At 42.8% G+C, this 15228-nt stretch overlaps 1 protein-coding gene across 4 annotated transcripts in view; it reads left to right on the top strand.

The window, feature by feature from the left end:
- Nucleotides 1-13909, top strand: part of Arl15 (ADP ribosylation factor like GTPase 15) — a 361818-nt gene extending 347909 nt beyond the window's left edge. For 3 of the 4 annotated variants that reach the window (XM_038323071.1, XM_038323072.1, XM_038323074.1), the window contains one exon: nt 11632-13909. In XM_038323071.1, coding sequence (XP_038178999.1) covers nt 11632-11784 — 153 coding nt within the window. In that variant the 3' untranslated portion in view covers nt 11785-13909. The remainder of the gene's footprint in view (nt 1-11631) is intronic. The other variant, XR_005284686.1, reaches the window with a different exon arrangement.
- The last annotated feature ends 1319 nt before the right edge of the window (nt 13910-15228 follow it).

Raw genomic sequence — 15228 nt, 5'->3', positions numbered from 1 at the left:
TCTGTGTTCCAAAGGAACTAAGGTCCATTACATATAAAAAAATTTAGAGAAAAATTATCCAGATCGGTGTTATCATCTTTGGAAATGGAGTTTGCCACAGACTTGTAGAGATGTTTTCTTCTATCAAATCTCTCTCATTAATTTATACAGGAATTATTTATAATGCCTAGTATGAGGGAAACAATGACTCATGGAACTGAAGAACTCATAGGGTATGGGCCTTGGGCCATGCAATCCAGAGCCCATTAGCCAATCCAACTTACTTTTCCGTAGTTCTCTGGGCTTATACCTCTTCCGTGTACCAGCCCTATGCTCAGACTTTCTATCTTATTCTGTTTTGATAGCTAGCTCCCTGCAGCTCCCAGAGCCCTCCTTCAGCATTTACATCCTGCCATAATTGCCTACAAACCAAACCTCACCTTGATGGCCTTGTGAACCTCTGAGCATACTTGGTTTGTTCTACCCTGGTCTGTTTCCATCTTGTGAACCGCTGGATCATCTTTATCTTCTGGAATTTTAAACTGATCTTCTTGCTCTTTAAGTCACAAACTTCTTCAGTTCCTCAAAGTATGGTACTAGAAGTAAGCAGTTAACAGCTCAAATTATGGAACTAGTTAAATAGATGTGGGGGAGAAAGAAGGAAGCCAGGACGGCTGTCTTTAGCCTGTAAGCATATGACTTCTTCTGTGCTCTGTGTGAAAATCAAATTACTTTAACATTTTGATTTTTGTATCTCGTTGTATGCCGTTAACCTCTATTGAGTGTGGAAATTACAAGCTGTGAGGTACATGTGCCTAACTGGATATTCTTTTTTATGCTAATAAGAGATACAGTCCTGAAAAATAACATGAATAGAATATGGAACTCCCTGTCCTCCAATCAGTCAACAAAGGAGATTAAAACAATCAAATGGGCATGTGAGCCAAGAGAATAACCTTTAAAGTAAAAGTTGGAAGTTTTCTCCAGGAGCATAGCCCTGATAAGTGCACCACACTCCAGTGGAAGGCCACAGATCAAAGAATATTTGGATAGCACAAATTGACCTTGATTGAGGGGGGCACAAACTTGGGTGAGAGGGGAGAGAGGGTTGGATCTGAGAAGGTAAATGTGATCAAAACAATTGGATAAAATTATCAGAAGACTAATTAAAATATGAAAAAAACCAAAAAAGTAAAAGTTGGCTTAACCTTAGAAATCTAAGAAAAAGTACAACATAAAGTCAAAGCAAGTGGGAAGAAAAACTAGAAAAATGAGACTGGAAATAAGGGAAGTAGAGATTAAGAAAACAATAGAGAAAATAAGTAAATTCAGAAATGAATTCATTGAGAATATCAACAAAATTGACCAAAGTTTATCCAGCCAAGTAAAAAAGAAAGACTTAAATCAACAAAATGAAGATTGAAAATGGAGTCTTTGCCAGCTGACCTAACAGAAATAAATGCAGTTACCGGAGCATGGCATGAAAACTGCTTGCCAGTGAATTCCCAGACTAGGTGTGCACATCCTGTGAATTAGATAGCCCAGATTAGAGGTAGATATTATACCCTGTGAATTAGATAGCCACGGTGTGATATAGATTAGGTGTATATACTCTGAGTTAGATATACCAGATTATATGTGCATATTCAAAGGATAATGAACAACTGAAGTTTACAGAAAATGGAAAGTCTGAATAGTCCTTAACAAGTAAAGGCACTGAGTTAATCAGAGCATTGACCCACAAGAAAAGACCAGGACCAAATTCTACGAAGTATTTTTAAAATAAGCAGCCCTTCTTGAGGAATACTTTCCAGCTCATTGTATGAGGCCAGGATTGCTATGATCTTAGAGACAGACAAAAGTATTATATAAAAAATAAACTACAGGCCAGTATCTCCTGTGACTATAAATACAGGAATCCTCAACTAAGAGTTGGGACAGCTCTGCTGGTAAAGGAATTGGGCCACCAACCCTGGCACTGAATTGAATACCTAGGTCCTACATGGTAGAAAGGACCAGCTCCCACAAGTTGTCCTCTGACCTCTGCATGGATGTCATGGCAATCACGTACACACACACACACACACACACACACACACACACATTGTTTAAATATAAGAATTTCTAATACTAGCAAATGAACTCTGCAACATATAAAAAAGAATATTTATATGACCAAGTTGGTTTTCTGTCAGGAATGCAAGGATGTTCCAATGTACATAAATCAATACACAAAATACATAGATGGAGGAACATTTTGCCACACTGAGTAGACATATAACCTCAGAAATTCTACTCATAGAAAAGATAAGGGAGAAATGAAAATGTATTTACACAAAAACTTGAACATGTTTCATATCAACATCATTCACAATAGCCAAAAAAAAAAAAAGTGGAACTAACCCCAATGTCTATAAGCCAATGAAAACCTAAATGAAGTGGGAGCTATCCGTATACTGGAATATAATTCAGCCATTAAAAAAAAGAAAGCAGGATTAATGCACATTGCAATGTGTGGATGAACCAGGAACACACTGAAAGAAGCCAGTCACAAAGGGACACACTTGTGGTTTTGTATGAATGAAATGTTCAGGACATACAAAACTTTAGTAGAAGAATCAGATTAGAAACTCACAGGCACTGGTGAAGGAGGAGATGAGACTTGATTGCTAATAAGTTTCTTTTCTAGAACTAGTTGGTGATGCTAGCTTCATAGCTCTGTGACTATATGAGAGAGAGTGGATTAAACATTTTGAATGGATGAAATTATCAAATTACATATCAATAAAAGAAAACAAAATACCTATCAAGCCAAATGTAAAGATGTTTGCTAAAGAATTGGAGATTCACCCAAGCAGTGAAGGAATTAGGATTCTCAGAGAAGGGGGCTGGAGAGATGGCTCAGTGGTTAAGAGCACTGACTGCTCTTACACAGGACTCCAGCTCAGTTCCCAGAACCCACATGGCAGCTCCTAGCTGTTTGTAACTCCAGTTTCAGGGTACGTGACACCCTTACACAGACATACATGCAGGCAAAACACCAATGCTCATGAAATAAAAATAAATTGGAAAAAAAAAAGAATCTTCAGAGAAGGTGTCCACTTACAAGATTTAAAATATTCCCAAATTTGAGAGTCCTTGAATAATTTGACAGAAAAAATTTTTTAAACTTTCAACTACTTAAGGGTTTTTTGATTGCTACACACTCTAGATGTTTAAAAAAGGATATTAAATATATTAAATTGATAAATGGAATTATAAAATATTATAATAGTTAAATCCTTTATAAGTGAACCTAAAGAACTTTACAGGTGTCCTGAATTTAAAAGGCTTATAAATATAATGCTAAATTTTTAAGTTGACCACAGATCTTCAGAAAAACACTAGACTTTAGATAACATACACTTAGTAAATTATATATATTCCTTTTAAAACTGCAAAGTAGCAGAACTAAGAGCCATCCTTCAAGGACACCAAAATTTTCAAGGTGACACATGACAGACTATATGCCTTTTGGAATGCATTACTAGAGGACTTGGTAGAAATTTTCCCTGTTCCCTAGCTTGCTTCGGTAGCCCTTAGGAACTCTAGTCTACGTAAAGACCAACCAGGCTGAACATGAAAGGGAATTAAAATATGGCTTTGCTTAGAGACTGCCAACCTGCCAGCTAGACTCCACTTCCCACATCTGACATCATCTCCGTGAGGTGTGAGTCCAAATGAGGAAGAAGTAGCCCAGCAGGATGAGGTCAAACTACCCCAGAAGCTTACTGTCCAGACCACACACTCCTGTGCTTGCCTGTTGGAAAGAACACAAAGCAAACTGTTCTAAGCCAGAGCTTGGATAGTGAACATTCCAGGCTGTGTGACATGCTGTCTGTCTCTCTGGCAATTACCCAGATTTGCAGTTGTAGCATAAAAGCATCCATAGATAATATTTAAGTGAATGAGCATGCCCTCTTCCAATAAAACTTTATTTATAAGTCATTCATGGTGCCTGGGTGTGGCGGTGGTGATCCACAAAGGCTCCTGTGACTGAGGTACCCCCTAATCTTAAATGTTTTTCCTATACCTCCAAGGTCTCTTGAGGTTGTAGGACTTCAGCCATCTTCTAAAAGATGACTGGTGGGGGGAAGGGGAGGCAGAGCAGGTGTGACGATGCACACTTGAATCCCAGCACTTGGCAGGCTGAGGCAAGTGGATCTCTGCAAGCTTGGGACCAGCCTTGTCTATATAGTGAATTCTAGGTCAGCCAGAGCTACACCGGAGACCCTGTCTCAAAGAGGGTGATGGGTGGCATTTGTAGGCTGATCCTTGCCATCTGTGAGTAGAAGAACCTAGTGTAGAAGCAGGGGTTTCAGCAGAGGCCCTCAGACTGGACACCCTAGAGGACACATCCTGGAAGGAGAGTGGAACAGGTACAGATACAGGAAGACTAAGTCTCATCCTGAAGACCAGGAGCATCCTGCCTATTTTCGGCTCTTGGATGGTGATCTCATAAGCAGAGTTTTTTGTTCGTTGTTTGTTTGTTTTGGACAGGAGAATAAAACGAGACCCTCAGGTATATCAGAAATAGAAAATAGATGTAGCTTGAGCTGTACATTAGCAAGTTAGGCAAATCTAAAAATGCTTATCAGCTCCTAACTTCCACCACCAGAGTAAGTGTGATGGTTCTGTTTGGCCATCCTGGAACTTGCTAAGTTCCCTATGCAATGGGAAACTGGGTTGCTGTCTAATTACCGTTCTAACGTACAGCATCCTGCACACAACAGAGGTTCCTGGCTTGGGAAGGAGACTTGTAATAAAGGCAAGGCTTAGTCACAGGCAATAACCTGAAGTCATCTGTCTGGCCTGTGATCATTCCAAGGTCAGGCAGCTGCACTGAACGTGCGCTTCCTTAAGAAGCTGTACCGCGAACACGTTCCATGTGGTCCTCTACAAACTGAGCATCCACCTTCCTTCGTACACTCGCACAGTGGCACGGATTAGGGGGACATCAGTAGTCATTCTCTGTTCCCCGCTGGTACCCAGTATGAAGTAAGTGTCCATTCTGAGCGATGTCTTTGGGAATATTGCATATTGATTTTGTTTGTGTTATTTATCTCTGTCCTCAGTGGCATACTTAACACCTTTCTGAGGATTTCACAATCCTACAAGCAGTACAATGAACGGAGGGTAGCCGTGCAGCTCTCTTAAACACGCTGCCAACAATGTGTTCTGAAGACACCCGTCCTGGAGCCCCTCCGTGGGCATAGTTCTCTCTGACTCGAGTCTGCCACCCCCCCTCCGAGTGTCCGTAAGCGAGGCAGAGGAGCTAGATGGGCCCCCTTCGCAAACACACAAGCAAGGCCTGCTTACTCAGTGGGCAATAGTTTAATGACTGACTCAAAAAAAAAAAAAAAAAAGATTGATTAGTTGTGCTTGAAGATTTTTTGGGAGGGGGATGTAAGAATACTGCAAAATGTGAATGATTTCATGCATGACTTAAGCAGTTTGCTATCCGCATCCCCGGAGCTGCAAAGAGAAGGCACACGTGAGCTGTCGCTCGTCCTGGTGCCAGCAGACCCCAGCCTATGACTCAGGAGGAAATTTACAAGTATCTCTAAAGAAGCCTTCCCTGTCATTACAACAGGTTTATCTGCTGAAGAGATGAAAGCAAGGGGCCAGGGTAGAGATGAGCAAACTCCTGGTCCTTCCTTAACAGTCATGGGAAAAGCCCGACAAAATTGCCGTCGGTGCAGGTCCGCTTGATGGCTTAGACATCGAAACGAAGAGATTAAAGTCATACGTTCCTACCTAGCTCGAAAACCATTGTTAAAGGATGTGAGTCTGGCTCAGTGCTAACGTCCTTGCCCAGCATCTGCAAGACCCAGAGCCTGACTCCTGTTACCACATTAGAAGAAGAAAGGACAAACAGCAAAAAGGAAAGGAAAAAAGAAAAACACCAACGGTGACCAGTTCATGTATTTAAAATGATAGGAAAACAGTAAGGGGCTTGAGCAAGATCACTAACTCAGTGGCCTTCCAAACTGGCTTGCCCTTCTACATACAAAGTCCCACAACTACAGTTTTTGGTTTTGTGTTTGTTTTTTGAGACTGGACTTTGCTATAGAGAGTCCAGGAGTGAACCTGAAACACTATATAGACCTGCCTGACCTTGAACTCGGAGATCACCTGCTCCTGCCCCTGGATAGGATTAAAGGTGTGTGCCACCACACCAGGCACAGGCTATAGTTCTTTTTGCCGGCCCTGAGATCTGAAGTCATCACCCTGCCAGCTCACCCATCACTGCGGGTTTCCAGGAGCTGAAATTATCATCCTGAACGTCATAGCAATACTTAATCCTGTTTCGAGACAAAAAAAAGAATATGCTTTTATTTCTGAAGTCTCTTTCTCAGCCCCTAACAGAATACTTACCAAATCGTTTCCCATAGTGTAAGAGCTAGTCTAAATCACATACCACCTTTTATTTGAATCAGCTGTTTCTCTTGCTTTTGATTGAAGTATACTCACAGAGCAGGGATGAGGGAAAAGTCCTTTGGAAACTACTTGTTACTAACTAGTCTTTTATGATAATTGGAAAGCCCAGGACTGGGGCAGTACCCTGCAGTCCTGTGATTCTAGAAGTGCTAATAACAACCCCCTAGCCAGGCTGTTGCTGCTTCTGCTTGAGATTCTGTCTTACCGTCTTATAACTTCTGTTCTACACCCTCCCCTCCCCGTTGCTGCAGATAGCACGCTGGCACAGGTGGCTTGTCCTGGCACACCTCCACTGCCTTTGCACGATCACTGCCATCCTGCATGAGGGATGGTAGGAGCATGAATGAAGTTATAGCAAGCCAGCCTAGAGGATCTAAATTGTCAACGTTCCGTAGCTTGCGTCAGGCCCCACTACTCTGTGCTGTCACAGCCTTCCACAGACTTAGGGAGCCGCTCAAAGTCTGCTGGTGTTTCACGCTGTGTGTGCGCTGCTCCTTGATGTGGGGGAAGCACAGGAGAAGCAATGCTCAGCTTCGGGCAGTGGCCCCAGGTGGGTGGGAAAGGCACCACAAGGGCTAGGTGGGCAGTTCTCAACAGGCCAGGTCCACCCAGGTAATGTTTCAGGCACCAGAGGTGGGGGTATAATATCTTTAGCTTTAGCAATTACTAGCTGGTCCTTGTAGCATTTAATTCTGTAGGATGAGAGATGACGTAGTATAATGCCAGGCATGGTCCCACGTGATTCGCTGTCACTCCCTGACTCTGTCTTTAATGTTACCACACATTCATGTGGGCCAGAGCTCTCCTTATAAATATCCAAGCTCAGAACCTAAATCCTGTTGCACATAAAGCACAAAGTCAACCCTGCTCTATTATCCCACCCTTAGCTTACCCAAGTATATAAAAGAAAACTAGGTCACCCCTGGGCACCCCCCTGTTTACATAGCTTCCTAACAAAAACAGGAAGCAGACAGTTTATCACGGTAAATAAAAGGAAGTTTGCAGGTGTTGACAAGAGGCCAGTGATTAGAGCTAGGAACTCTACCTGCCTTCTAAAAATTCACTCACAGAATTTGAAAGTAAAATACTTTAAAGGGGAGTGAGGGTAAGTAACCCAGAGAACATCATCACGATTGCCTCCGTGGCCCTGCAGCCAGAGAAGGACTGTCCTAGGCTGTCACTCCCTAAGCTGAGATAAAGGCCATGCCCAGCCCTGGGAAAGGGATTCCTGTGACGTGTGACGTCTTGAGGCTTTAGCAGCTGCTACAACCATTAGCGACAGCAGAACTGCCATGTCTTCTTTATAAAAAGACCGTGCAGTGGGTCCGACGTGTGAATGATCGAAGTTAGTCATGCAGATCACTCACCGCGCATGGGGGGAGAAGGGCTCCGGTGACATAGCTAAAATCGGTTGGCTTTGTTTTCCTATCTCTAGGGTGGACACATGGCTACTGACCAATGGCCACTCTGTGACTCTCCCGAAAATAGCTAAATGACCACAGGTTGCCAGGCAACTGCATTCTGATGTCATTCCCCCAAATGCCATCTTCTCACACTTTCCAGCTAACCATGACATGTACGCAGCAATGAAGCCTTTCAAAAGACTGGGGCTCATATTTAGAACTTGTCTCTCTGTAATGGAACAGTCTTGAACAAAGAGACATCAGCAGCACTCTTTGGCCTTTGAAAGGGAACATGGATTCAAACTCATCGTGTTAGTCAAACTTAAACGCTACTCTTTAAAATTATCATCAACATCAAAATAAAAACACACTGACAGAAAGTCAACGTGGCCATAATTTTTATTGTAATCATGCTGGGGAAGTAAAACCTGACATCAGGTTCGTGCAAGAAAACAAAGAATTGATTCGGAAAGCACTTAGAATGAGAGCCGTCAGCCTCCGCCCTGCTCGCTGCCCTGCGGTAGTCACGCTTAGAAACACGAAACTCCGATAAGTCAAAAGCTGCATTCTGGCAGCAGAGGGACTGATGATGCATCTGGGGATTGAAATCTTGTTTTAAAACTGACATTGTAACTGTGCGGGATCCTTCGAATGTCAGCTGGGTGACTGTGGCAGGGTTAGGTACCCACTTAGGTTACGGAGCTGAAAATCTCAGGTTACTCTGCCCTATTTGTCAGCTTAACACTGCCGGGTTCCTCGGCCTGGTGACCCCATCGTCGCAGCTTCCCTTTCCTGGTTTAGGGTTCAACGAGACCTACCTTTAGGCATCTTTATTCTCTTCCAAGTGTGCCTACAACTCACTAAATTCTATCTGTCAGCAACGCAAAATACGACCAGTTGCCTGGCGATCATTAAACCCAATGTTGTTTTCACATTAGTTGGAATTCGGCTGTTACAGTTATTTTGTGTGGTTTCTGGTTTTGTGTTCCTTTTTGACACAGGGTTTCACTATGTAGTCCTATCTGGCTTGAAACTCACTGTGGAGAATAGTCTGGCCTTTACTCAGAAATAGCTGCCTCAGATTTACGAGTGCTGGGATTAAAGGTGTGTACCACACCCACTTGACTCTGTAACTTTCAGATGAACTCCTAAGAAGAAATCTTGCTGATGAGATACATTTGCCTACTTATTGTTTTTTATTACTGAATTTCTCATGATCAGTGCTCTTTCCGATATTATCATTACTATTATTATTATTATTACTACTACTATTATTAGGTTTTTTGAAATAGGATTTCTCTGTGTATCTCTGGTTGTCCTGGAACTCACTCTGTAGACCAGGCTGGCCTCGAACTCAGAGATCTGCCTGCCTCTGCCTCCCGAGTGCAGGGATCAAAGGTGTGTGCCACCGCTGCCTGGTTCCAGTTAGTATTATTCAAAATGTTGCCCTTTTGAATGAAGGTTATGAAATGTCAGTGACACAGCTTACTTTGTGTACCAGAATTTGTCTGTTACCCGTCAATCATCATCTGTCAGAAAGCATTAGATCAAATATTGGATTGCCTTATAAGCATGGCAGTCCCAATTCCTGGGAGAAGGGAGACAAAAAGTTTTGATTTACACCCTTTGGGGAAACCCACTCCTAGCTGTGGCATTGACCATACTCCCTCCCCGTCCCTCCTGCAGCTCTAACCCACCTGCTAACCAAGGGCTCCCCCTGTCAGCTCTGCCCTTTGTGACCGGGCTTAGCCTCTGGCTTTAATGGTTATTACATAAAACCATGTTAGGTTCTCTGAGAGATAAACTGTTTTCAATATTCAATAAAGAAAAGCAACCATGAGAATGGGATTGGGATGGGAAATTCTTGTTTGGGGTAGTGTTTTGGGGTGTTGGGGTTTTGCTTTTTTTAATTTTCACATACATATGCACATGAGTGTTTACATAGAAGGAACTAAGTCTGACACTGGATATCTCTCTCAGCCACTCTCCAACTTATTTATTGAAGTAGGATCTTGCAATTGAACCCGGAACTCACAGATTCAGCTAAACTAGCTGGCCAGCTTGCTCTAGGGATCCCATTTGCTAGTCTTCTGAGTGTGCTGGAATTATAGGCTACCACGCCCACCCAGCATTTACACGGGTTCTGGGGACCCGAGTGCTGGTTCTCCCTCACATAGCACAGCCAGCACTTCACTGCTTAGCCATCTCCCCAGCCCTCAAGTTTGTGTCCTTAATAAGCAAGTATACTCTCTAAATAATCTGTGTAGTAATTTGCATGACAAATTTTTCTGGCCTGTTTTCTGAGCCATCATTTTCTGATCTTTTGATGAAATAAATAGTTGTTACTCTTCAGAATTCAAATCAAGAGGGCCCTTCAATTCTCATTGGTTTCTTTGAAAGAATGAAAAGGGCATTTGTTGTCAGTGTGCAACATGTCTAAGGACTGTGTGTGTGTGTGTGTGTGTGTGTGTGTGTTGAGATAGGATCTCACTATGTACTCCTGAGTAACCCAGAACTCAACCCACAGAGATCTGCAGATCTGCCTGTCTCTGCCTCCCAAGTGTGGGATTAAAGGCCTTGGACACCATGATCAGCCTTGAGGAGAGGACTTTTAGAGATATCCCTGAACTACAAAACTTTAGCATTATTTTCATTTCTAAATTAGTACAACATTTGGTATTTCTGAGTCAGACATGTGGTGCCCACCTATAATTCTAATACCTTGGGATCAGAGGCAGGAGGATTAACTACAAGTTTGAGGAGTTCTGGAACAGTCAGGGCTACTAGTGAGACCCTATTTCAGAAAGCAAAAACCTACAAACCAAAGCTACATGACAACAACAGTCCCCTTTGTATTTTTGGATATCTGCCTTTGCTCTGATGAGCCGCTCTGGACAGAGTGGTTCTGCGGATAGCAGTTTGCCCTTGGTGATAGTAGAATAGAACATTTGGCAGTGGCTTTCAGAAAATCGGGAGTGTGGTTTTCAGAAAGTCTTCCTTGGTGATAAGTACCAAGTTTTACTTTGGCCTGCTGTATGTGAATGAGTGAGGAGCAGGAAGAATTCTTTACTTTATCCCATCCCTTGAGAGCAAAGCCAGTAGCCCTAATGTGTGAAACTGATTCCGTCAGGGATTTGATCTTTCTCTCCTAGCGAATTCAGGATCTTGGGAAGGGAGAAAACCCAAGAGACTCTAAGCATGTGTGCAAATCTGGTAGTTTTTCTAGACTTTCCTGGGCACCCTTGAGCACGGGACCTTTAGCTCCTATTCTTTCTTTTAGAAGACCCTGAACTAGCTCTCAGAAATGTCCACTGGAAATTTAAAGGAACTAGAGAGATCACCGATATTGGCTTCTTTCTGGATTGTCTTGTGTGGTTGATAGGATCCATACTGTGTCAGGGCAAGACAGCCAATGTTACATGGCTAGCAATGGCTAGAGTAAGTGGAATCTTCTTGGTGTTCTTCTGTGTTTCTTCCTGCCCTATAGTACATATAATGCTTTCTCGGACTTCGTAAGAACTCCCCAGCAGTTGAGTGCCAAGTTGGAATGGTGACTCACTAGCAGGTCACCCATGCCAAAAAGGAAACACTCCGGAGTCACATAGGACCCTGCTGAAGCAACTGCTGTGGGCAGAAAGTCTTAGGAACCCTGCACACGACTGTTCATATAAATTCCACTTAATACCCCCACTTCACCACTTCAGGATCTTAGAAGAGGGGGAAAGGTACTGATATTATTAACATATCTCTATTTTTTTTCTCTCTTCAGATCAAAAAATATTTTGAACTTGAACCACTTGCACGTGGCAAACGCTGGATTCTGCAGCCCTCCTCACTAGACGACACGGACGCCCTGAAAGACAGCTTCTCCCAGCTCATAAGCTTGTTAGAGGAAAAGGAGCTGGAGGCGATGAGAATGTGAAATCTGACGCAGAGTTCCCCGAGAGCCTTGACCCCATCGTGTTAGCTTCCCATTCTGGTTTCATGTTGGTGTCAAGACTGTCATGGCTTCAGCATCTCCTCCCCTCTTGCTCCTTCAGCCTCTCATCTCTCTGCTAAGCGACTGTTCCGTAAGTCAGGTGAATTATCCTCGGCATTAACGTCAAGTACACACTACTGAGGGAGAATTGATTCTCAGTTTACCACTAATTATCTCCACCGCATGTCTCTTCCTTCTGTTGGCCTACGACTCTCTTCTGTGCTTTGTGCTAAAGTGGATGGAACTCGCGGCTCATGGAAATGAAACCCTTCCGGGGAACTCAGACTCCCGCGTCTTCACTAACTTCCCTGGGCTTGAGCTTAGACGATTGGAACTAGACTCCACACGATGTATATGCCGTTTCCATGATCTTTTAAGGGTTCAAGTTTTTTACACTTTATTTTGTCTTGTCTTTGTGTGTGTGTGTGTGTGTGTGTGTGTGTGTGTATGTGTGTGTCTGTGTGTCTCTCTGTGTGTGTGTGTGTGTGTGTGTGTGTGTCTCTGTGTGTGTGTGTGTGTGTGTGCTTACTTTATAGGCTATGAGTGAACGTGACCACCCAAAGCTTCACCTGCTCATCTTTTCACAAAACTGGCTCTGAAGAACCGAGAAAGCAGATGTGTGAAGATGCTTGCTTGGTTCTGCCTGCAGCCATGAGAGAGTTGGAGCAAATTTAGGCAAGCACAGGTACCACTGAGTCCCATTTGATCAAGTCCGCAGATATTTAATGGAGTCATTAATCTACAAAAAGCCAAGCTGCAGTGTAAGCATTTGTTTTTGCTAAAAAAAAAAAAAAAAATCAGAAATGTTTGAATGAAATCAAGAAAATGACTTTTCAAATAATAAACATAACAGCCAAAGTCTAATCCACGGTTGGGATTTAAGCTGGCATGGATTTGATGCAGCTCAAAGGCACACCCTGTTAATTATTCATCAGTGCTGATGCTGACTGGGGGAAGTCTGCTCAGGCCTCCGTTTAGTAAAGGTCTCAGTGTTTCTATTATAAACCTCTATTTTCAGGGGTGTCCTATGCCCTTCACGTATGCTGGGCTACAGCAAATAAATAGAGGGCCTACACTCAGCCTTTGGAACTAATTTTTTTCCACTTAGTTGAAATGATAAAATTGCATAGAACAATGTACAGTTTTAGTAAGATTTAACACCTTTGACCTTTTCTAAATCAGGAATAATTTATGAATATTGAGGCTCATGGATGAAATATTCACTGGCACATCTTGTAAATGTTTGGCCACTTATTCACTATTTTACAAAGTGGCCAAATGATAGAAAACTGCTCCCTGCACCCAAGCAATAAAAACATAGGTCTCTCATTATTCAGTACTGTAGACTGATACCTTGACGCCACAGACTCAATGCCATATTATTGCAGGTTGACAGAAAACCTTGTGACTCTCCAGAGGACAGTCTTCAAACCCCTCGCAGTGCTCAGATGTAGTGATTTCATCTCGTAAATGGATTTTAATTAAAACAATCCCGCACTTCTTTAAGCCTTTTAAAATATATACACGGCATAGACCAGAGAAGGCTCCATGGTGATTCATTTTGTCTAAAGTGTCCCTGAATAATTCTCACTCCGTGGGATGGTCCACGGACAGCACAAATCTTTAATTCCTTTTTTTTTTATTTTTATTTTGTCCTCTCTTGCTCATCTCCGTGAAAATAAATAAGTGATTTTTTTTCTTCAGGCTTTGCTCTCTCTCCCTGCAAGTTCATTAAATGTAGAATGTTGTCTTTTTGAAGATATGGTGGCTGAGTGCTCCTTGCCATCTGTTAAATGACTTCCCGTTGTCTGTGTGTGTTCGTGTGCGCCAGTGATGGGCTTCTCCGCAGCCCGGAGACTGTCTGCAGCGTCGCAGCCGTCAGAATGAAAACATTATCAATCAGCACCCAACAACAGCTGTTTTTGACAAGTTCCTGTCTGACGCCTGATGCCTTACAACTGTCAATAAGGCTCTTTCTTTGTCTAGCGGGTCGGAGCGCACTGTCTTAGTGCTCCTCTTGGCATCCCGTCTCTGTAACCCTAGAATTTGCCGTGTTTGGGAAACCCATGTGGGGGAGGGGAGAAGGGAAGGGAGGGGCTGTGTGTCTTGTTCTTACTTTTGTGTAAGGTGCCACAGGTGTCTTAGTTTGCATATTCAAATATATATATATATATATAGGAAAACAGTCTGTTATGTATTTCTTCGGTTAGCATCTTGTTATATTTATGGAAGTGACCCATTTTTGTACCTTCTTAGCTGAAGCAGTTGCCTTTTTTTCTACTGGCAATTTATTTATATAAAACTTTGTATCTACCGTAGTTTACAGTATTGGTTGCTGGGTAACTGCTATATTACCCTGTCTTTCTATCGAGATATAACCTATACTTAAAGGTTGACCGGTTCATGTGGACGTTGGCTAGACAAGGAGAACTTTGCCTGGCCCGCAATTTATATGATTTCCACTATCTTGCAATGAAAATAAATGCTTAGTAGAACTGGTGTTTCCAGACTCGCTCTTTTCAGTCTCAGCATTTGAGAGCCCCAGAACTCTGTTTACTTTATGTTGCTTGTTTAAATCTTCAAAATAAGTTCTGCTGCTTTTGAGTCAGAACAGATTACTAGCACATGCTTCTTTTGAAGCCGTTGTGAGACCCTTCAGAGAAAAAGAAGCCTAGTGCCTTTTCCGGTCGGTTCTACTTGAGCACCAGTGTACTTCCCTGGGAGCCATTCTCTTAGGGAGTAACAAGGTTGGAGATGCGGTGTGTCATCCTTCACAAAGGATCATCCTTCATCATCTCTCCTGAGGGCCACTTGCTGCAAGTTGAGAGCAATGAGCTTATTTCTTCCAATGGTTTTTGATGCCCTTAGGGAGCTGGTAGATATTCTTAATGAATTTAGGAGGACATGCTATACATTTATATATCCATTCTTGAGGATGAGAATGGGAAAGTAAAAATTAAAAAACAGATGGATAGAGGATGAGAAAGAAAAAATGGGGGGAGGGTATGTGGTAAAAGAGGAAACTCAAACTCTGGCTCATGTTTCTGCCAAGCACAATATTATCCCGACACAGACCACTTGGGCCCAGAGAGTTCCAGTCACTTCCTTCTGAGTTTAAACCTGCCTCATCATCTCAGCCCTACCTAAGCAAGTGTGGGCAGAATGCAAATTTTTAATGCAACTGGGTGATTTCTGCTGCCCACAATGCAGACTCAGACTCTAGTAGAAATGTCATACTCCTGCTGGCTTAATCCAGTGGTAGAAGGCATCTTCATTAATCCCACCTAACGTAGCAAACAAAAAATGAAAAGACATGTGTGGGTGGTGGGGCTGGGAGTGAGTATAGGCTCTTGGGGGGGGGTCCTCATTTCAGCGCCTGGAAGAGAT

This window comes from Arvicola amphibius, chromosome 3, assembly GCF_903992535.2.
Source record: "Arvicola amphibius chromosome 3, mArvAmp1.2, whole genome shotgun sequence".
NCBI classification, from domain to species: Eukaryota; Metazoa; Chordata; class Mammalia; order Rodentia; family Cricetidae; genus Arvicola; species Arvicola amphibius.
This window is presented reverse-complemented; position numbering and strand designations above follow the sequence as displayed.